General features: G+C 46.1%; 1 protein-coding gene across 1 annotated transcript in view; it reads right to left on the reverse strand.

Moving 5' to 3' along the window:
- NRTN (neurturin) overlaps positions 1-23,163 on the reverse strand; it is a 33,541-nt gene extending 10,378 nt beyond the window's left edge. The window contains exon 1 of the mRNA XM_029614943.1: positions 22,491-23,163. Within this exon, the coding sequence (XP_029470803.1) occupies positions 22,491-22,707 (217 nt within the window). The 5' untranslated portion in view covers positions 22,708-23,163. The remainder of the gene's footprint in view (positions 1-22,490) is intronic.
- Positions 23,164-23,364: the final 201 nt, after the last annotated feature.

Consider the following 23,364-nt stretch of genomic DNA (forward strand, 5'->3'; position numbering starts at 1 on the left):
TTAAAGATAAGCAGTTGGGATTTTTTTTTTTTAGCACACGTTGTGAGATGTGTGGTTTTTGCAAGGTTCTTGTGGAATATTTGTGGAGGGCTCGTAGACTATTTATTTTTTAGAAATAACACTTGTTTTAGTGTGGCGATTTTGTCTGAAACAGATGTCCTATTTTGTGAATATGGTATCTGTCAAAAGTTTTCACCAGGAACACTGAGACAAGTAGGTTAGTTGTCTTTAAAATATTTCCTTTTAGTTTTGCCCCCTGTTCTACTTCTCCTAGATTGTCCCATGCAGATAACGACTCTTTGAGTACTCTACCAGTCTAGGATCCTCTCCTCGGAATGAATAGTCATCTCCTGTGCTCTAACACTGCCCCACACCATCCTATGGTCACTGGATCGCAGACGATGGTCCACTACAACATCAGAAACACCGTTGCCGTTGGTAAGCACCAGGTCCAGTATCACCCCCCTCCCGTGTGGGTTCCCGTTACCAGCTGACAGAACAGTTCTCCCTGCACAGCATCCAGGATCTCTCTGCTTCTGGCATACACCACAGCTGGGATGTCCCGATCAACATCCGGCAGACTGAAATCTGCCAGCAATCAGCAATTTTGTGAACGTCCTCCATACAATCTCTATCCATTTCTTCTGTCTGTGATGGAGGTCTGTAAGGTATATTACACCAATATAAGCAGATGTTCCATTCCCTCTTTCCAGATTAACCCAGTTTCCTCCTCCTTACCTCGTAAGCCCTGCACGTCCATTGATTTAATATTATGTTTTATATATAATTCCACTCCTCCTTCCTCCCTTGTCCTTCCTGAATAGATTGTAGCCTGGTATAACCTTATCTCAGTTATGGCTTTCCGTGTACCACGTCTCCATGACACCTCCTACATCCAAGTCAGCTTCTTCCATGGCTGCCTCTAGATACGCGACTGCGCTTTAGTGTACATAGCTTTCCAGATGTTGCTCTTTTTTCCCCCCATTTTTATAAAAGTATTCAATGTTTTTTTTAGGGTTTTGTTCACCCATCCCCAGGGATTGTCTGAAGGAAGCCTTCCAGAAAGGGTCCTGTCTGCACCATGCCGACCCTTATCGTCCTTTCCTAGTGAAAGTTGATACCTCCGCCATTGGGGCTGGGGCAGTCTAGAGTCAACGCACCGCTTCAGGTACCATAGTTCCCTCCTCTTTTTATTCCTGTAAATTTTCATCTGCAGAGAAAAATTACAGGATCGAGGATCGTGAGCTGCTCGCCATAAAACTGCCTCTTTAAGAATGGCATCCGTGGCTAGAGGGCGCACAACACAAATTCACTGTGTTCACCAATCAGAAGAATCTGGAACATTTGAGTCAAGCACAACGTCTCAACGCCGCTCAATGGGCCTTGTTTTTCTCCAGATTCGATTTTGAACTTCGCTATCGCCCAGCCAACAAAAATCTCTGGGCAGATACCCTATCACAATCCTTCAAGCCTGAAGACACTCCGGAAGAACCTACTCATATCATAGACCCGGCCTGTATTAGTTTATCTGCCATTCATCCAGTTCCTGCTGGAAAGAAGGTCGTGCCCCGACGAGTTCGTGAAAGAGTTCTCCACTGGGCACATGATTCCAAATTGGCTGGTCACCCAAGACGAGCACGAACGTTGGCACTGCTCCAGTGGTTCTTCTGGTGGCCCACCATGGTCTCCAATGCAAAAGCATAAGTTGAATCCTGTGACATCTGTGCACAGCAAAAACCTCTGGTCGGTCAACCTTGGGGTCTTCTACAACCACTTCCAGCACCCAAAGAACCATGGACTCACTTGTCTACGGATTTCACCGTGTATTTGCCGCCTTCAAAAGGTCACACCGTAGTATGGGTAAACATAAGATTGATTTTCAAAAATGGCCCATTTCGTCCTTCTACTGGGCCTATCATCTGCTCCAGAGCTAGCACATTTATTCTTCCACCATATCTTTAGACTGCATGGCCTACCCAAGGACATTGTTTCAGATAGAGGTCCTCAATTTGTTGCTAGGTACTAAATTCGGTATTTACATCAGCTTAACGACCGCCCATCATCCCCAAGCCAACATAAGAACATGCCATACTGGGTCAGACCAAAGGTCCATCAAGCCCAGCATCCTGCCTCCAACAGTGGCCAATCCATGCTACAAGAACCCAGCAAGTACCCAAAAACTAAGTCTATTCCATGTTACCGTTGCTAGTAATAGCAGTGGCTATTTTCTAAGTCAACTTAATTAATAGCAGGTAATGGACTTCTCCTCCAAGAACTTATCCAATCCTTTTTTAAACACATCTATACTAACTGCACTAATCCTCTGATCCTCTGGCAACAAATTCCAGAGTTTAATTGTGCGTTGAATAAAAAAGAACTTTCTCCGATTAGTTTTAAATGTGCCCCATACTAACTTCATGGAGTGCCCCCTAGTCTTTCTATTATCCGAAAGAGTAAATAACCGATTCACATCTACCCGTTCTAGACCTCTCATGATTTTAAACACCTCTATCATATCCCCCCTCAGCCGTCTCTTCTCCAAGCTGAAAAATCCTAACCTCTTTAGTCTTTCCTCTTAGGGGAGCTGTTCCATTCCCCTTATCATTTTGGTAGCCCTTCTCTGTACCTTCTTCATCGTAATTATATCTTTTTTGAGATGCGGCGACCAGAATTGTACACAGTATTCAAGGGGCAAGCTGAGCAAATGAATCGCTCCTAGAAGGCCTTCCCACGAGATTACATCAATGACCAACAAGATATTTGGTCTGACTTCCTATCCTGGGCAGAGTTTTCGCACAACTCTCACATCGCCACTGCTACTGGAACATTACCATTCTCAATTGTCTATGGGAAACAACCACGACCACCATTGCCCATACCTTTCTCAGTGATGTCCCCTGTGGCACAGGCTACTGCGGATGCCCTTAAGACGTTATGGGAGCAGAAAAATCTCCGCTTGCGTCAGGTTGCTTCCTGGACCAAGAGAACTGCTGAGAGTCGACGTCGCTCGGCTCCTGAATTTCTCCCTGGCCAGAAAGTCTGGTTAAGTACTCAGTATATCTGGCTTCGAATACCATCCCAGAGATTCGCCCCTAGATATATTGGACCTTTCTCTGTTACCCGACGCATTGGACCCGTTACATACCAGCTTCAGCTGCCTCCTTCTCTGGGAATACCTCCTTTCCTGGGAGGGTTACGGACCCAAAGAGAATTCGTGGGAACGAGCTCAGAACATCCTGCACAAAACCCTCTTCCTGAATTACCATCGTGCCCATCCGGGCAAACCCCGACCTCCAAGAGGGGGCCTAAAGGGGGGGGTACTGTTACGCGTACCGTCCCCAGCGGACCTGCAGCACAGCCCTCTCACCTTCTCACACAGACTCCAGCTCCTGGTTCCTCCTTGCTAGCAGTAGTGGGCCGCCGGCTTCGACCTCAGGATACCCCTGGTACCTTTGGCTCTGCCTTGGTCCCCAGTACTGCAGCTCAAGATGCCACTGCTAGTCAGGCCTCTCCACGTGGTCCGCGGAGAGACTCCACTACCCGCGCCGCACCCCTCCCTAGGCACGCACGGGTGCATCTTTGATCCTTATGAAGGGCCCGTGGCGGGAACCTGGCCGCGGCCCCGGATGATGACGTCAAACTCTTCAGTGTATTTAAGCTCAGGCCTCGCTGCATAGCGTTGCCTTTGCAACAGGACTCCTCACTACTCGAGAACTCGTTGCTGTTAGAGAATACTTTCTACTCTTCATTCCTGACCTCCGTTGTTCCCGGTTCCTGTCTTCTTCGTTCCTGCCCTGCCTGTGTGTCGGACTGACTCTATGGATATCGACTTCGCTTCGCCTGACTACGCTACTGCCTATCTCCAGACCCAGACCTCCACTACGCCTGACTATGCTACAGCCTATCTCCAGACCCAGACCTCTGCTACGCCTGACTACGCTACTGCCTATCTCCAGACCCAGACCTCTGCTATGCCTGATTACGTTATTGACTTCTCCGTGATCAGACCATTGCCTTGATTGACTAACGCTATAGAGTTTCTCTGAGATCAGAACTCAGCATTGCTTGCCATGACCTCCGCTTTGCTGCCGGCCCTGATCCAAGCCTGTCATTGATGCCTCCTCCAGCATATTCCCTGGACGTGGACTTATTAGGCTCCAGCCTACATTTGCTTGAGAACCCTCAGCTAATCTCTGTTCCATTGGTGCCCGAGTTCCAGTACCGTACCCAGTCCAGGGTAGGACTACGCCATCTATCATCTGCTGTCTCTGGGCTGAACCAACCTTTCCTATTAGCCAACCTTGAGGCCCACCTAAGTCCTGCTGGCCCCAGCACCCAAAGGCTTAACTCACGGGGAACGAGGGCTGATATAGGTGAAGGTCCAGTGGCCTCTACCTTCAGCCCACTCCACCTGCCGGCGGTGGGGACCCGTAGGTCCTCATGTACGGGTTGCGTCAACCCCACCTCGGCCCAAGGGTCCACCTCTGACACAACAGTAATTGCAGGCAAGTGTAGCCAGGTCATTCTGGCACGCTAAGCATTTCTCGTATCAGCTGAGTCTGTCTGGCAGGCCAATAGCAGCCGGATAGGTGTGCCAGCTAAAACCAGCAAATTAGGAATGACAGATCAATACGATGCAATATCTTATATTTTGTTTGCACAAGCTGAACCTTGAAGAGATAGTTTGGATGCATTGGATGTATTGTGTTTATGTTTTGCTTATAAATAAAGCTGTGGCCAAAATGTTTTCCACTAAGACTCCTCATGATTCTTAATGTCAGCAGGCATGTGGGGGGAGGGGAGGACAGTGCTGTAGATTAAATTGGGCCTGTGCTAGGGACAGGCCTAAGATGCCCACTTTTTATAGCTGTGCTGAAAAGCACATTTCTCACCAAGGCTGGCTAAAATTGTCCAGATATTTTAATTAAATAAGAAGGATAGATGTCTTTATGAAAATGTTCAGTTTATATTGTCAAATTCTGCAATTTTGGTGAATGTTTAGACATCAAGCTTCAAGACCGTCTTGTCTGTATGGTTCATCACGAAGCTCTTACAAAGTCACCTCCTCATAAAGCTCAACCTAACGATCACAGTCCCTCAAGCAAAGGCCATTGCAACTGAGATCACAGCAGAAGACATGAAAGAAATCTGATCAGATTGTACTAATGGAAACACTGCACAACTGCAATGATTGTTGCCCACATCACCCATCGAGCCAGTAAATGCAAGAGAAGACAGATTCCGCATAAATACTTCCACTGTGGTTGAAATCACAAACTGGATTCACTCCATTTCAAGGATGCTAAGTGTTGCTTTTCTAAGAAAAAAGGTCACACACAAATACACGACATCAAGGCAGAAAGAAGAACCACGCGAGTGGCTGTCGACCTTTTCAATGCATGTTATTAAGTCAGCGAAAGGATCAAAGCAGCCATATCTCTGAACGATGATGATTCTAAATTAAATATTGTGACATGGAAGTGGACTCGAAAACCACTTTTACCATTGTCTCACAAGGAACATTTACCAAGCCCTCTAGACTCAATATTGTCCAAATGTACAATAGTATGAGAAAAAAAAGTGCAAAACTTGCTGGGCAGACTGGATGGGTCGTTTAGCCGCCTTCTGCCGTCATTTCTATTTTTCTATGTTTCTATAATTGTCACCCTTGCTACATGACTACCAGATGAACAATGTGAACACTGCAACATTTTATGCTATAAAAGTCCAGAACAGCTAGGAGCTCTTCAGGATCAGGAGGGTTTAGTCAAGTCTTTGGAGGCGTACTAAAGGAAAAATTCTCACTGGAGTTGGACCATTTACTGAAACTTATCAGAAGGAAAATACAAAATGTCTTTTTCACTCAAGCTGCAAACTGATCCATAGATTTAATAAAATGTTTCACAACATGCTTTATTATGTTCCCCAACTGGTCAACATTCTTCAGGCCTGTGGAGAAGCTAGAAGAAATCAATCCTGCCAACGTCAAGAAAGAGGTTACAGTTAGGAAAGTCCTTACGCACATCCCTATCTAACGCAGTTGTTGTCAATAATCCAAGGCGTAATTTTTGATAACACAGATGTGGCCCAGGTCTGTCTGCAGCAAGAAGTTGATAAAGAATCCATGAATACACAAAGTCATTACACATTGATGAGAGCGCCATAGTAAATTCTGAGAGTTCACAGTGGCACTTGCACTAGGAATATTTTTTCAATTCATGGGTACCCTTTTAGTTAAATTAAAAGGAGTCCTTCCATGCTTTGATAATATCTTGATTTTTCAGGCCCAGTAGAGTTACCTGAGATCGTGCTAAAGTCACTATGCTGTCTAGGTAAAGCTGGCTCATGTCTATAGATGGAAAAGCTGATGGGTTTTTTTGGCATGCCTAACATAGTTGTGAGGTTATTGCAATGATGAATGATTTCTTCGTCTGATGGATCAGTAGGTCCCAATAATCCATGAAGCTCCTTTGCTTCAATCCTCAAGAGAGTCACAAATATTTTCTTAGTTTTTTGAAATACAAGGTCACTATCACCATCTTCTGGACATGAAAACACTGCAGAAGTAGATGATCTGTCATAAAGATACCTTCCATGCAGTTAAGCATCTGTTAGGATCCGTGGGTTACTGGGCCCTTGGCCCAAGGTGAGAGTTGGTACCACCCACAGGGAGGAGCCCCACTGGGCCTCATGTCGGGAGGCGAGGTCTGTAGCAGTAGATGACACAGCCCAGAGAGTACGCAGACAGAGAGAGGCTGGGATGTGGGTGCAAGTGCAAGAGTAGGAACTCACTGTGGTGGAGCACAGAGCAGGCCCCCGAGGAGCAGGGAATGTGAGACAGAGTATTGGAGGAGTGCCAAGGGGACAACCCCGAGGGGCGGAGCCACGTGGTGAGTCAGCACAGGAGAAATCACATAGGTTTACCCAAGGAGCGGGGAAGCCCTCTGGTAATGCACGTAGGCACTACCCCGAGGAGTGGGGAAGTGTGAGCACAGTCCCTGAAGTGAATCAGGGTGCTGCCCTGAGGAGCGGGGAAGCACGGCACAGTCACTGAAGTACACAAGGCGCTGCCCCGAGGAGCAGGGGAGTGTGGCACAGTCACTGAAGAACACAAGGCGCTGCCCCAAGGAGTGGGGAGTGTGGCACAGTCACTGAAGTAGAAAGGCAATGGCCCGCAGAGCGGGGTACACCAACGCTGAGTCTCCAAAGAAGCAGTGTAGTTCCAGGAGCGACCCCAAGGAGCGGGGAAGCCAGCTAGCAGGTCTTCTGAGGTGCAGGGCCTTCCCGAGGAGCGGGATAGCCAGAGTCAGTAGCGAGACCCTGAGGAGCGGCTACCCGGAGAGTGTCTCACGCCAGGAAGTGCAGGATACGGGAACCACAGGTCTGAGGAGACTGCAGCAGGAATCAGCAATAAAGGAACTCGTTGCCAAGTCAATTAGAGCCAGGCCCAGGTGGTGCTTAAGAGTCCAGGGCTAGTGATGTCATCAGGAGGAGACGCCCCTGAGGTTCCCGCACTAGAGTCCTTAAAGGAGGGCCGAGTGGCGCGTGCGCGCGCTTAGGAAGGCCCGGAGGAGACATGGTGGTCAGCGGCGTCCCTGCCGCCATTAGGACTACCAGGACAGGGCGACATGCGTCGGGAGCGGCTAGCCACAGCCGCGAGTTCACCCAAGGAAGAGAGGGCGGCAGCCCATGATGTGAGTAAGAGCAGTCGCAGCCGTCTGCGACCGACGGTCATAACAGCATCTAAGCATCTACTATCGTCTGAAGCATTAGGTGAACTATGAGAAGTTTTTGCTGATTCCCATGAGTGAAGCTTCAATATTCAGTGAGGGTGCTTTATTGAGATACATGATGCCAGACGATATTGTCAACATTTACTTCACACTCTAGGACATGACCATCCACCATTTGAAACTATGGGATCAAATTTATTTATTTATGTATTTATTTTTAGATTTTTATATACCGGTGTTCCTATATGAAATAAAGATCACATCGGTTTACATTGAAACAGAACATGAAAATTGCCAAAAGGCATTACATAGAACAAGGTTATGAAACTTGGAACAGTGTACATAAGTTCAAAATTTAACAATAACGTTGTAACATTGATGACCAAAAGATAAAGGAGAAAAAAAAAAAAAAAAGACTTAAACAATTAAGTTGACAGGTCTTATTGAGCATAAAAATTATAACGTATAAGTGAGAAAGTCTCAAGTGTCCTGCAGCAAGAGATTAGATACCGAAGTAGATAGTGGTATGGAAAATGGGGGTTTGTGAAGAAGATATGTTCTTGCTGGTTGGAGGGGAAAAAATGATGATCATGGTCCTGGAAAAGCTTGGCTAAAGAGCCAGGTTTTAAGTTTTTTTTTGAATGAAGAGTGGCAGAACTCAAGCCGAATGTCTGGTGGGAGCGCATTCCATTGAATGGGGCCTGCTGTAGATATGGCACGTTTATGATGCGAGGATTTTGTTGAAGGTACATAGTGTGCCTTTATATGCTCCTCTGATGGGTCTAGAGGAGGAGTGAGGGCGTAGTTGGTTACATAATTGAAGAGGAGAGATATTGTGAATGGATTTATGAATTACGGTGAGTACTTTATATAGGATCCTTTGCTTTATAGGCAGCCAGTGGAGGAGCTTGAGAATGGGGGTGATGTGATCTCTTTTATTCGTATTGGTAAGGATTCTGGCTGCAGAGTTCTGTAGCATTTGGAGGGGTTTGATGGATGAATATGGAAGGCCAAAGAGAAGCGAATTGCAATAGTCGACTTTTGATAGAATAATGGCTTGTAGGACCATCCGAAAATCGTTGAAATAAAGAAGAGGCTTCAATTTTTTTAAGACTTGTAACTTATAAAAACAGTCTTTGGTGGTTGTGCTTATGAATTTTTTAAAATTGAGCTGATTGTCTAGCATGATACCTAGATCTCGAACATGTGGTGAGTGATTTAATATGGGAGTGGATGAGTTGAGTAGGTCAGCTGGGTTTAGAAGTTTGATGTTGATGTCTTGATTGATGATTAGGATCTCAGTTTTGTTGTTGTTAAGAATGAGGCAAAGGCTGGAGAGAAGATGATTGATCTGTTGCAAACAATTGTTCCAGTGAGCCAAGGCTTTTTGTAAGGATTCTGAGATTGGGATGAGTATCTGGATGTCATCCGCGTAGAGATAGTGAGTTAGGTTTAGTTTAGTAAGTAGATGACATAGAGGTAAGAGGTAAATGTTGAAGAGGGTAGGGGAAAGGGAGGAACCCTGAGGGACCCCCCGGTTGGAAGGGATCGGTTGTGATTCTTTGTTGTTAATCTTTACTTTGAATTGTCTATTTGCTAGGAAGGATTTGAACCAGCTGAAGACTGTTCCTTTAATGCCTATATCTGCCAGACATTTTAATAGAGATGAATGGTTGACAGTGTCAAAGGCTGCAGAGAGATCTAGTAGTATCAAAAGATGTGGTTGTTTTTTGTCCATATTAGATAGAATAGAATCGGTAAGAGAGATAAGGAGAGATTCAGTGCTTAACGATTTCCGAAAGCCATACTGGGAAGATACAAGAATGTTGTTTTCTTCCAAATATTCAGATAGTTGTTTATTGACTATCTTTTCCATAATTTTGGCGATCAATGGCAGATTAGCTATTGGGCGGAAGTTAGCTGGATCTATTTGCAGATGACACACAATTGTTCAAAGTTGTTAAACTACAAGAGGATTGTGAGAAATTGCAAGAGGTCCTTGCCCAACTGGGAGACTGGGCATGCAAATGGCAAATGAAATTTAATGTAGACAAGTGCAAAGTGATGCCCTTAGGGAAGAGCAACCCAAATTATAGCTACACAATGCAAGGTTCCACCTTAAGAGTTACCATCACTCAGGAGAAAGATCTAGGTGTTATCATTGAAGATACATTGAAATCTTCTGCTCAGTGTGCAGCAGCAGCCAAGAAAGCAAATAGAATGCTCAGGATTATTAAGAAAGGAATGGAGAATAAAACAGAGAATATCACACTGCCTCTGATTCACTCCATGGTGAGACCTCATCTTGAGTATTCTGTGCAGTTCTGGTCACCGGATCTCAAAAAAGATATAGCAGAATTAGAAAAGGTACAGGGAAGGGAAACCAAAATGATAAAAGGGATAGAATGATTCCCCTATTAGGAAACATTAAAGAGGTTAGGATTTTTCAGCTTGGAGAAGAGACGGCTGAGGGGAAATATGATAGCAGTCTATAAAATAATGAGTGGAATGGAACAAGTAAATGTGAACCGGTTGTTTACTCTTTCAAAAAATAAACACATAATGGGGATACACAATGAATTTACTAAGTAAACACATAAGAGTAGGAGACACATAATGAAGTTACTAGGTAATACATTTAAAACTAATAAGAGAAAATATTTTTTATTCAATGCATAATTAAGCCCTGGAATTCATTGCCAGAGGATGTGGTGAAAGGTATTAGTGTAACTGTGTTTAATAAAGGTTTGGACATGTTCCTGGAGGAAATGTCCATTAACCATTATTAAGGTGGAGTTGCAGAAATCCACTGCTTATTCCTGGGGATAAGCAGCTTGGAATCTATCTATCTACCCCTTCAGATCCTGTCAGGCACTTGTGACATGGATTGGCCACTGTTGGAAACAGGATACTGGGCTTGATGATCTTTGGCCTGACCCAGTATGGCATATCTTCTATTCTGGCCACTCTCTTGGGCGCATGATCGAGTATGCAAATGAGGGCCCGCGCTAATAAGGAGGCGGCGGCTGTCAGCGGGTTTGACAGCCGACGCTCAATTCTAACGGCGTCGGTTCTCAAATCCGCTGACAGCCATGGGTTCGGAAAACGGACGCAGGCATAATTGAGCGTCCGTCTTCCGACCCGCGGGCTGCCGGCTGATTTAAAAATAATAATTTTTTATTTTTTATTTTGGGGCCTCCGACTTAATATCGCTATGATTTTCTGCTTTTCTGTGCACTTTCCCGGTGCCGGCAGAAATTAACGCCAGCCTCTGGGTAGGCGTTAATTTCTGAAAGTAAAAATGTGCGGCTTGGCTGCACATTTTGCTTTCTGGATCGCGCGGGAATAACTAATAGGCCCATCAACGTGCATTTGCATGTTGCGGGCGCTATTAGTTTTGGGGGGGTTGGCTGCGCGTTTTTCACGCGCTATTACCCCTTACTGTATGAGGGGTAAAAATAGCGCGTCAAAAACTCACCGCCAAACCTGGGCTAACAGTGTGCTCCACCGGAGTGCACTTTTATTGTATCAGTTTGTGATACAAATTAATCACAAACTGTTAGCCAAGAATTAAGAACTCCCATTATTACATCTCTGGTTGTGAAATACAGATCAGAGAAACTCTCAAGCTGATATTAGGGTTGGTGGTCATGGATAAGCCACGTCCAAGGCATAATCGGTCTTTGTGAATAGCGACAGCTCTGGACCAAAATGAATGCCAGCTACTACGTTCAGGGCATCAGGACCAGTGCAAGGGAAATGCACAGCCCCTCCTCACACACGCTTAAAAATTATGCGATTACAGTAGATTTCACATGCAAAAGGTAAAAATAAGCACAACATATATATTATATTTATATGCACTACTGTGGTACCAACCAGAAAGCCCTGGAACTCATATGGATTAAGCCTATTATAAGTCTTTCTAATAACCTTATTTTCCTTATTTAGCAATTCTGACCTTCAACGTCTGAGCAGAGATTTTGCCAAAATCAGCTCCTTGACCCTTCCTCCCAGTCTCCATTGTCCTGCCCCCCAGGACTGGCCATAGGAAGGTGCAAGGCCAGGGTCGAGTGTGTCAGCGCACGATAGGAAGGGGGGCATCTGAGGGGGGTTGGCACATACGCACAGACCATGGAGTCCCTGCCCCATCCAAAGCATAAGTGGAGACCTCTGCTCTCCTCACCCTCTAAACGCCACCCCCCGGCCTGCCCCCTCCCAATATCCTGTTCCCTTGCCATTACACTCCCCATCCTCCTAATCTCTTGCCCTCCCTGTTGTGCTGCTCCCAGTCTCTTCCTATGACTGACCAATCTGCTTGTGAAGAGAAGGACGCAACTGCGCTATTAACAAACAAAGGCCAGGCCTGAACCCTGGCTTTCATGAGAGCAGAAGCTTGTACCTCACTCTTCTTTCATGGTGGCTGAGTCCTCCCCCTCCTTCCTCCTCCCTTTACCCTCAACAGACACCGCCACACTCCCCTATCAATGGAAAAACAAGGCCACATTTCTATTGATCATACTTTCAGAAATTCACATCCCAAATTCACATTATTCAAATCCGCAGACCACAGCACCGCACTGCATTCCTATATCTGTAACAGCAAATGAGGACCTCAAAGGCCCCATCTACTCTGCCTACCTTCCTTCCTCTTCCTGCAGACCCCACTCGATCTGCAGCCGTAACCCCTCAGAGGCTCCTCTGTGATTATCCCTGGCTTTCATGAAATCTGTTACTGTTTTGGCCCGAGAGATCATTCCATGCATCTCTTTCTGTCAAGAACCGTTTCCTTGTGTCACTCCTCCTCGGTCTAACTTTTTTCAGCCTTGCCCCTCATTCTAGACTCCACTTTCCACCAGACAATGCTTCTTGTGCAATTATTTACACCTCTGAGATGCCAAATTCTGACACTCACCATTCTGACACCCCGTATTCTGGTATGGAGACTCCTGCAGACTAACGTTTCATAGCTCTGTGTGTACACTGGCATGGACACCCTGACCTGCCTCCTGTGAATCTGCACACACCGGCTCTGACACTCCGAACCGTGACACGTAACGATCTGTGGACACTGGCACTGCCATCCGTGGTTTTGTGCGCCCTGGCACTGATACATCTGAATACTAACACCCTCCTCCATTGTGTAAGTTGGCACAGACACCCCTGAATACTGCCACCTATTGCTCTGTGCAAACCAGCACTCACATCGACTGCTGTGTGTACACTGGCACTGCCAGCGATGGCTCTCTGTGTGTACACTGGCACTGCCACAGCTGAACACTAACACTGTATGGTCTGTGTACCCTAGCATAGATTCCCCTGAGTACTGCTAGTCCACAGCTCTGTGTACACTGGCACCCCGAAATACTAATGCCCCTCTATTTTGTGTCCATTGGCACAAACATCCCAGCCACTGCCACAGCCACCCAGCGATCTCTATACCCTCGCACTGATATGCCTGAATTTTGTATGTTCCGTCAGAAAAAATCAGCAGAACCAGAGGCCACGAGCTGAGGCTCCAGGGAGGAAGACTAAGAACCAATGTCAGGAAGTATTTCTTCACGGAAAGGGTGGTGGATGCCTGGAATGCCCTTCCGGAGGAAGTGGTAAAGTCTAAAACTGTGAACGACTTCAAAGGGGCGTGGGATAAACATTGTGGATCCATCAAGTCTAGAGGGCGTGAATAAAGAGGAGGCAGCAAAACACTGCACGAAGCAGCAGTAGCCACAGCGGCATTCAAACACTGCACGGAGCGGCAGTTGCCACAGCGGCATTCAAACACTGCACGGAGCGGCAGTTGCCACAGCGGCATTCAAACACTGCACGGAGCGGCAGTTGCCACAGCGGCATTCAAACACTGCACGGAGCGGCAGTAGCCACAGAGGCATTCAAACACTGCACGGAGCGGCAGTTGCCACAGCGGCATTCAAACACTGCACGGAGCGGCAGTAGCCACAGAGGCATTCACGGAGCGGGATGCCAGTGGCCAGTAGTTGGTGTTCCACCTTCACGGAGTGGAAGGATGGAGGGCTGCTATCTCCAAAAAAAAAAACAAAAAACAAACAAAAAAAATAAAAACAGGGGTGGGTAAGAGTATGGGGTTAAGGGTGTGGCCTGTTTGTTACAGAGGTTGCTTCCCCTAATTGAGCTGGACGTTCACTTGGATGCAGATACAGAGCTGCTCTCTAAATTGGGTGGAGGGGAATTAGGGCTGGAGGGTACTGGAAGCCAATAGTAACAGGGGGGAGAGAAAAAAAAAAAAAGGGGAAAAAAAATGGATAAAGTGCGTAGCTTGCTGGGCAGACTGGATGGGCCATTTGGTCTTCTTCTGCCGTCATTTCTATGTTTCTATGTTTCTAGGGATGTGCGAAGCTCCAACCTATGGGTTCAGGCTTCGTTTTCGGCCCGCCGCAGGAAATTTCGTATTTCCCGCGGTTCGGGCCTTTAAAATTCTGGGAGATCCGAATTTCATTTTAGCCCGCATTAATGGGGTTAGTGAGCGCTAACTCCCCGTTAGTGCGCGTTAACATTTTTTCGTTAGCGTGCACTAATGGGAGTTAGTGCACTAATGGCACTGAACATGAAAACAAATTTTTCACGAAATTTCGAATTAGGCAATTTTGTTGAAATTGCCTAATTCGTCCTGGAAGAATGCACATCCCTAGTTCTTACGCGCATTGGCACAGACACCTTTGAACACTGCTGCTCTGTGTACACTGGCCTTACCATCCTAATGGTTTCACGGTGTCACAGAGACAGATATTACTGCAGGGTCTGATCAGAGATGTCAGATAAATGCCACGCATAGCAGCCTTTTCATCCAGTGTTGGCAGCTTCATGTGGTGCAGACTGCACGCTCATCAGTCTACACAAGCTCTCCAGCAAGCTGAATGCTTGGGGGCTGAGCACTGGTCTCCCAGCCAGTGCCTGTGCTCACAGCCAGCGCACACGTGCTTAAAGGGAAATGTTTGGTTGTAAGAAAAGTAAATAACCAGCGGGTTTAAGATTTCCAGATGCCTTGCTGCTTGACATGTGCAGAGAAAAAAAATTGTTTATCTAGCAAATGCAAAATCACTCTCAAGCTGAGACTTCAGGGGCAGAAAGTTGGTTGGATGCACAAATGGACAAGAATAAACTGTGATACTTCCATGCTTATGGGACAGAAAGCACAGGGTGCAAGAATAACACAGCCTGGCCTTCTGATAGCTAAAGCCAGAAGAATGCTGGGCTGCATAGAGGGAGGAATAACCAGTAAGAAAAGGGAAGTGATTATCCCCTTGTACAGGTCCTTGGTGAGGCCTCACTTGGAGCACTGTGTTCAGTACTGGAGCCCATATCTCAAAAAGGATAGAGACAGGATGGAGGTGGTCCAGAGAAGGGCAACCAAAATGGTGTGGGGTCTGTATTGGAAAACCTTGAGGAGAGGCTGAAGGATCTGAATATGTGCACCCTGGAAGAGAGGAGGTGCAGGGGAGATATGATACAGACCTTCAGATACCTAAATGTTTCAATGATGCATAAACTTCAAACCTTTTCTGTTGGAAAGGAAACTGTAGAACTAGGGGTAATGAACTGAAACTCCAGGGGACACGAATCAGAACCAACATCAGAGAATATTTCTTCATGGAGAGGGTGGTGGATGTCTGGAATACCTTCCAGAAGAAGTGATGAGGACGAAAACAGTAAACAAATTCAATAAGAGCATGGGATAAACAGTGCAGTTCCCTAAAGGCTAGAGTTAGGAAATGAAGGAAAAGGTGCACAGGAGTAACCTACATGGAGCGGAAGTTACTACCCTTAATAGAAGGCACAGAGATTACTACTCTTAATCAATTAGCCTTGATGCTTTTGGTGCAACTGCAACATCACTCTCTGCTTTGACGACAGAGGAGAAGAAGGTAATTGGTTTCAGAAGACAGCCAACGCTGCCCAGGGTACTGATACGCAGACATTAGGGAATAAAACACAAGACTGCTTCTACGGCCAAGAGCAAAAGCAAAGCACATTCAAGTAGCATTGTCTGAATTGTCATGAAGGCTGCTCACCCTGTAAAATTGTTGCTAGCAGTAATTTTGCTCTGGACTTGACAATTTCTTGGTTTTGATTGTAAATATTACTACCCTTAACATAAGACTTGGGGGTAACCAGCATGGAGTGGCACTTGCATCCCTTAACCGAAACATGAGTTAACCTGCACGAAGTGGCAGTTACTAGCATAAGAAACTGGTGGGCAGACTGGATGGCCATTTTACTATTTTTCTGCCATCATTACTATGCTACTGTGTTAGGCTACTATGATTCCACTCTGGCCATGTGAAAACCAGGCAGATATAAAATGCAGGGGATGGAAGCCAAAGGAATGCTTAAGGTAGAAAAAGCACAATTTGGCTGGATCTGTCTGTGTGCGAGGGCAGAGACAGCCAGGAGCTGGAGCCAGGAGCCAGGAGTACATCTGGCAGCCCTGCAATCAGTTCTTGTCCTGTTGAGCCAATTATCAAAAGGAAGAGACAGAAGTCTGCGCTCTGAGGAAATAGGGAGACAGACAGCTGTTCTTGTTTCAAGCCAAGCTACATGTAAAATCCCATCAAGGGACAGAGGAGCCAGGAGCTGAGAGACTGAGAGACTTCCTTTCCATAGATATTCAGCCCCAGGAGAACATGGCTGGATCACCCTCCTAAGAGACTGAGTTAACTAATGTAAACTTTGCACAGAGAGTATCTTAGCAGAGGAGGGAGAAGGTTTATTTCCTTGCCTTTTGTCAAAAATTCAGTATCTCATCTTAAATGCGTCAGCCTTTCAGCCGAAGTCAAGCATAAACCCTTGCTGGCAGGTACTGGGAAAGAAAAATTGGTGGAGCGTGCAGTGATGGATTTAGGATTTTGGTGCTCCTAGGCACAGTTGGTGCTGTCACCTCCTGTCGTCCCCTTCTCCCCTCCCTCACCAACATTGGACAATAGGAAGTAGAAGGTCTAAAGCACAGTCCCCCCTAGTTTCCTGTGGCAGCTCAGGGATAGATCCTGTGGCAAAAAATTTAGAAATTCTGAAACAAAATGGCAAACATTTACATCTTTTATATTACATTATGAAACTAAAGTAGTTTTACACTTAATTTATTAGTATAATTTATATTATTTTTATTGCACATGTTCAGCCAGCCTGCTGCCCCTCCCCCACCTCCCCCCCACTGATTTCTGCTGCCCCAGGCAGAGGCCTAGAGTGCCTATTAACAAATCCAGGTCTGGGACTGTGGCCTTTCTATAAGAGACTGAAACCAGTCCTGCTTTCTATTTAGTACCAAATAAATCATATGGGGAAGTTCCCAGGAGAGAGAGATCTTTCACTCTGCAGTGCGCATCTATTTGGTTTGTCTTCTAGCCAGCGCCACCATCAAGAGGGACTTCTCCATTTTTTTTAACTTTTTTTTTCCACACAATTTTGTGTGTGGGACAGGGTGCACCCTTTACAAACTGATGACATCGTGGTGGATCTGCCCTCCCCCCCTCTTTGGAGAACTCAGGGGTAAAGACAATATTTGAAAGCTTTGTACTTCACTGCTTTACCCCCAGCCTCTCTCTATCTGCCTTCCTTAGTGTGTTTTACTATCCATATGAGTAGGTTGGTTGCCCCGTCTAACAGGCCATACCCAGTGTTATTTTTGCATTGCTTGATTTAATATAAGAAAACTGCAAGTTTATATTATACTGCACTGCTGTACTTTTCCCATTTAATGTTCCTGTTGGATTTACTGTCTACTTACACAATACTAGACAAAGGGTTAATTACTGTTTTATTCTGGTGTAATGATTTTATCTGGTCTGAGGTGCCACAAGTGCAACAGAATTGTAGTATCGGGGTGACCGGGACCCTATCGTCCCCTACTTAGGCTACAACCCCGAAGATAAATTATATTAGTAAATATCATTTCTCATGTGATACTCCCTACCCCAAGCATAGGGGTAATTCATAGTCTGGACCAACGGGAGGTCACAATTACAAAAAACATCAGTGGAAAAATACTTTGTTATACACACAAGAGAAAAATCAGTGGAAAAGTCATTTCCCACTGATTGTTTTTTGTTGTAACATTGAAATTCCCAGGAAGAATAAAATAAAAACTGAAAACAAAGTTCCATTGGTTCCCAAGCCTCTCCCAGAGGCACACCTAACCAGGCAGGTTTTAAGGATATCCATAATCAATATGCATGAGATAGATTTTCAAATATCAGAGACCCAGGATATGCAAATCTATCTTATACATATTCACTGTGGCAATTCTGAAAACTCAACTGGCTAAGTGCGCCTCCAGAGGACGGTTGAGAAACACTGCATCAAACAGTAATGTGGATATGACAGAGCCCTGGAGAAGTCCAAAGGCAACTCACGTGAACCACCACACTCACTTTCTGCTTTGGGCCCCCCAACACACCACACCACCACCTATGACACATGTGACAAGACGCCATCAGTGATTTCATCGCGGCAGAATGATGACGAACCCTACTCAGCAGGTCCTCCTTAGGCATGCGCAGGTGTCTCCTTTTCTCTATTTAAAGGAACCATGAAGGGAGGTTCCCCCCGTAGCCACTAGTGATGACATCAGGCTAAGGCCCTATAAAAAGGCAATGCTACGGACTCAACTCATTTCCGCAACAGGTCCTACTACTCCGAGTACAGCGTGTTGCTACAGCATTTCATCTTCAGCCTAGCCTCGTCTTCAGCATTTTGTCTTCAGTCCAGTTCTTACCTTCTGTGCTTTTCCTCGCTGGACCTCCCTGCCTATCCATCCCTTCTTCCCTTCAGATGGATACCTGGATTGACCTCGGCTTGACCTCAGATTACATTGACCACTGCCTGCCACCGACCACCGCCTGCTCCTCAACAGACCTGATCACCTCCCGGCGCCCGCCTATGACCCTACTATCCAAGGACCTCTGCTTCTGCTTACAACAGAAACCCCACCTAAGACCCGCTGGCCCATGAGATCATGGGGAACAAGGAATGGTATAGATGAAGCTCCAGATGGGTCTCTGCTTTCTCCGGGTCGGTGTTAACATTTTTGCTGTCCTGCGCGAAAGATTGCTCTGCTGCCCCCTCCACTCCATTCTGGGTTTTTTTTAACACAAAATTTTTATTGTTTTCCCCAGTCACCAACATACTATAGAAACGGCCAGTCACACGCTCTGCCCAGGCCCCTTTTACCAATGAAAAATAGCTCTTCTTCCCTCCGGCAATCCAAAATGTAAAAATTGACACGCACCCGCAAACCATTTTTATCCTATCCAGAGGTCCAAAATTTCCAAACTGTGCAGGAATGATCCCCAGTTGCTCTTGCCGCACCTACCAGTACATAAAATTGGTGCCAGTTGGACCCTGTAGATGGCGCTAAGTTTGTTGTACAGAAAAACATGCACTGTGTTGTGTTGCCGCCCAGAAAACCCTGCAAAGAAAGACACATAGAATCCATATGGTATTAGGCCTATTGTAACGCATGCTAGATGTGGGTTTGGCCCTTGGACAGCCCTGAGTAAACTGAATGACAGCAAAAGAGTAAAATTCCCATACCACAGCAGTACTAACTGCAAGCATTCAAACAGGAAAATTCCTATCTATGAAAAGGGAACACTGCAAATATTACACCAGGCCCTAAAACACCTCCTATTAGGAAAGCAGAACAAACCAGTCTGCTGTAAATTGCATGCTAGAAGAATACCTCACCTCGCTTACACATGAAGAACACAGACAGACCCTCAGCAAATACCGAATAAAGAGACCGTAAGGTATAAATAGAAATGTGTGGATAGAATCTGAACTGGAAACTGCAACAAGCCAGATTCCATATGCAATGAAGCAATGGAAAACAGAAATATCACTATTCCTCATAAATCAAACAATAAAATTAGGAAATGTAAATAGATCATAATAAACCAATCGGAAGAAGTAGTGCAGAATAAACTGAGAGTCCGCACAGATGTCTGAATCATTTTTATAAGTATTTACTTGGTATGGCAACTCCACTGTTTCTGAGAAGCACATCATCATGTTAAGGGAAGTCCCCCGACACGGAACCCGTGTTTCGCCGCAAGGCTGCGTCGGGAGGGACAAACATGGGACTTATCAAATCTGAAAAATACAAATAGAAAACAGTGTGGAACATAATATCGATGGGACACCTATATGGTGAAAGAAGCATAAACATACCTGTGTTGTTTACCACACAAGTTGGCTGGGAGTGCACAGGTAAAGCAAAACAGTAGTCCATTTAACGCAGAAAGAATTGGCGCGAAAGTCACCGACCAATCAAAACTGGTTAAAGACGCAGTGCGGACAGGACGTGAAAGGGAACCGAATCAGTCCAATACTATGTGAAAAAATACCATTCAATCTCGCTGGTCAGACCTTGTGGAGCAAGACTATTGAGATGATAGATCCATTTCTGTTCCTTACGAATTAGCATCTTCGTATTGAAGATATTCTTAACTCTCGCACCACTCCGGCATGCGTCCCTACGGATTTTCTGATTTCTCTAACTCGATCGGCACTAACCAAAAAACTTTTTTTTTCTCTTTGATTCGGTCTTTTTCCAACAGGTTCAGGGAACCACGATGGGCGCCACGATGGCCCTCCAGTTTGGCATGTCTGTATGCTTCTGATTTTGAGGGGAAAATGTATTTACCCCTCTAGTTGGAAAGAAAACTGTAATCATAATATGAAGCCAAAATAAATCGGCGATTTTATTTGACACGTCTCTGCACCAATAAAGCGTTGAAAAAGATCCAGGCATCTATTCTTTTTGTGTTCACCTGACGGTATCATAGATCGCCTACCTCTTTGTTTTCTTGGATCGTAATATGAAGCTCCAAGGGGGTTGAGTCAGGACCAACGTCAAGAAGTATTTCTTCATGGAAAGGGTGCCCTCCCAGAGGAAGTTGTGAGGACAAGGACAGTGAGGGAATTCAAAAGGGTATGGGATAAATGCAGAGGATTCATAGTGGCTAAATGATGGAGACGAAGAAGAGGATAAACTGTGCTGACTGTGATAATAATATAGAGCAGCACATATGGCACTTGTGCTGCAGAACTTTGTATAAGGTTAAGTCCACAAGTACAAGTCCCGTAATGATGATTCGGGCTGCACTAGTCCAACAACTTTCTCATGCCTCATTCGACAAAAAGCTGTGGTGGGGTCCCTTTTCTCCTAAAACCTAAAAGGGTATTTAATCCAGATCCCTTTTGTCTCTGCACACCAACCGTGGTAGGAGTCAGGAAGGGTCCAGTGGTTTTGGTGTTCTGGGTGTTTTGGAGGGAACAGCACGTTCATGGAGAGCCAAGAGGAGAATTCTGCTTTCTGTTTGTTGAACTGAAGGATGCAGTCGGGTCCTGGCGGGCGTCCTTTGCCGTCACGCCTGGAAGCTGCTGCTATTTCTTGTTAGAGGGGCCCTGCTGCAGAGCAAGGGCTGTGTGGGGTGGCCCCACTGTGATTGGCGAAGAAAAGGCCTTTCTCTAACCCTCTTCACAAAGCCCAGGCTCTGGACACTGTCTTCCTGGGAGCTGTGCTTTCACTAGCCAGGGAGGCAAACCCCGATAGCTGGAGTAAGCAAAATGCATTCATTACGGGCTGGAACCGAATCCTCCCTGACGCTGCTGCCTAGGATTCCGAGGAGATGGAATAGAATTCATTGACTGGAGAGCGCTAATTCGGCCATGGCTAGATATTTGGTTTTCACCCAGCAGTTTCCTCCTGCTCCTCGGGGCTTCCAGCTCAGTAAGAATCAGGGCCAGGATCTGGCACCACGAGCCTTTGTTCGTAACTACCCGAAATGGTTTTCCATCATTGCAGTGACGGCCTTCGGCCACTAGGTGTCACCGCTTCATGATGACCAGCTCTTCCTCCCCACCACGAAGGCTCCTGGTGCCAGATTCCAGCGCTGACTCCGATTGAGCTGGTAAGCCCAAAGGAGCAGGAGGAAACTGCCAGATCAAGCCCCCCCCCCCCCTCCTCCCCCATCAACCTTTAATCAAATCAAAATGAGCTAATTAGTGGCAGAGGGGAGGAGGTGGGAAAGCAGCCTGAAGAGTCAAGCATGTTCTAGGAGACAAGCCAAACAATGCCACAAAATGCAGGCAATGGCAGTAAAAAACAAGAATTCATTTTAGACTCTACCCAGGACATCTCTGATATAGAAGTTTTAGTTTTTTTTCTACAAGAAGGTTCCATAACCTTAGGCTCTTAACTTCCAGGGTCAAGATCCCACAAGAAATTCCGATGACAGTAATTCATGAGAAATCATTAAGACCCTCTAAAGCCTGTATGAACTCAGATTAGTACAGGATAGCATCTCCCCAAAGTCAGATACACCAATACTACACACAGTTGAACATGGCATGCTAAGGCTGATTTTTATTTATTTATTTATTTATTTATTTATTTATTTATTTAATGGTTTATATACCGACATTCATCAATGATATCACATCGGTTAACACAGGGAGGTCTGTCTCCCCAGCTCTACTTAAAACCCTTCCACTCTCTGTCTTCAACCTGGGAACCTGACCCCATTGGGAGACCTTGCTCGCACCCCACAGGTACCTCCCTTTCCCAGTATCTGACACCCTGCAACAAGTGTTGAGCTTGGCCCAGAGAAGTTACTACTCACTCTAAGTACACAACCAGTGCTGTAGCCTCTCTCCACCCTGCCCCCCTGAGTGAGCACCTCTCTCGCTCATTGGAGAATAATGGTAAAAGATGGAGAATCTTACATTGCGAAAGGAGGGGCTGGTGGGGATCCAGTGACCTTGGAGATCTCTGCCGAGCTTCAGATGATGATGTCATGGAGGAAGATGATGCTGACAGTGGTGGAAGGGAGGAAGAGGGGCTGGGCTTCCAGATTCCGAGGAGCGCGTCTCTACAAACTAAAACGGACAACATGGAACTGAAGAGCATCGAGGCAATGGCTGCAAACTTCCATACCTTCATCTTAGAGCAAGGCAATACATTGAAACTCTGCAAAACAGGCAAAACAAAGAGCTTTAGATTGGAAACGCCTTACTCACCCTGCGTCCCTTCCCCCTGATATGCCTCCTCCTACGCCTCTACCAACCTGGAGCCCCACTCACAAGTTAACTCTTAACAACCGAGCACAGGGTTGCGCCATCCAATGGAAGCCTGGCGCTAATGGCTTCCCACTGAGCTCAGGACGTTGTGATCATGCTTAAAACCCTACACACACTGCTAGAAACATAGAAGATTTCAGAAGATAGGGACTGTATGGTCCTCCCAGTCTGTGAGCTGTCCCAGAGCTTACTCAGCCTGCGGTCTTCTCCTTCCCTCCCTCCTTCTGCCTCTCTTAGGCCCCTCTGTGATCATCATCCCAGGAGTGTTTGAATTCTGCCACTGGTTTGGCCTTTCCCATCTCAGCTGAAATCCTGCTCCAGTTGTGCCCCCTCCCTCTCAGTGAAAAATATTTTCTCACGTTCCTTTTGGCGCTTCCGTCCCTTCGGCTCTGTATGATGACCCCCACCCCCCCTTGTCCATGAGCTTTTCTTTGCCTCCTTCTGATACCTGAATGAAGGCCACTGGATGTTTGAATGCTTGCACCATCTCTCCCCTTTCAAGCTTTCTTCCAGAGAGCAC

Source organism: Rhinatrema bivittatum, chromosome 8 (assembly GCF_901001135.1).
Source record: "Rhinatrema bivittatum chromosome 8, aRhiBiv1.1, whole genome shotgun sequence".
In the NCBI taxonomy this organism is placed as follows: Eukaryota; Metazoa; Chordata; class Amphibia; order Gymnophiona; family Rhinatrematidae; genus Rhinatrema; species Rhinatrema bivittatum.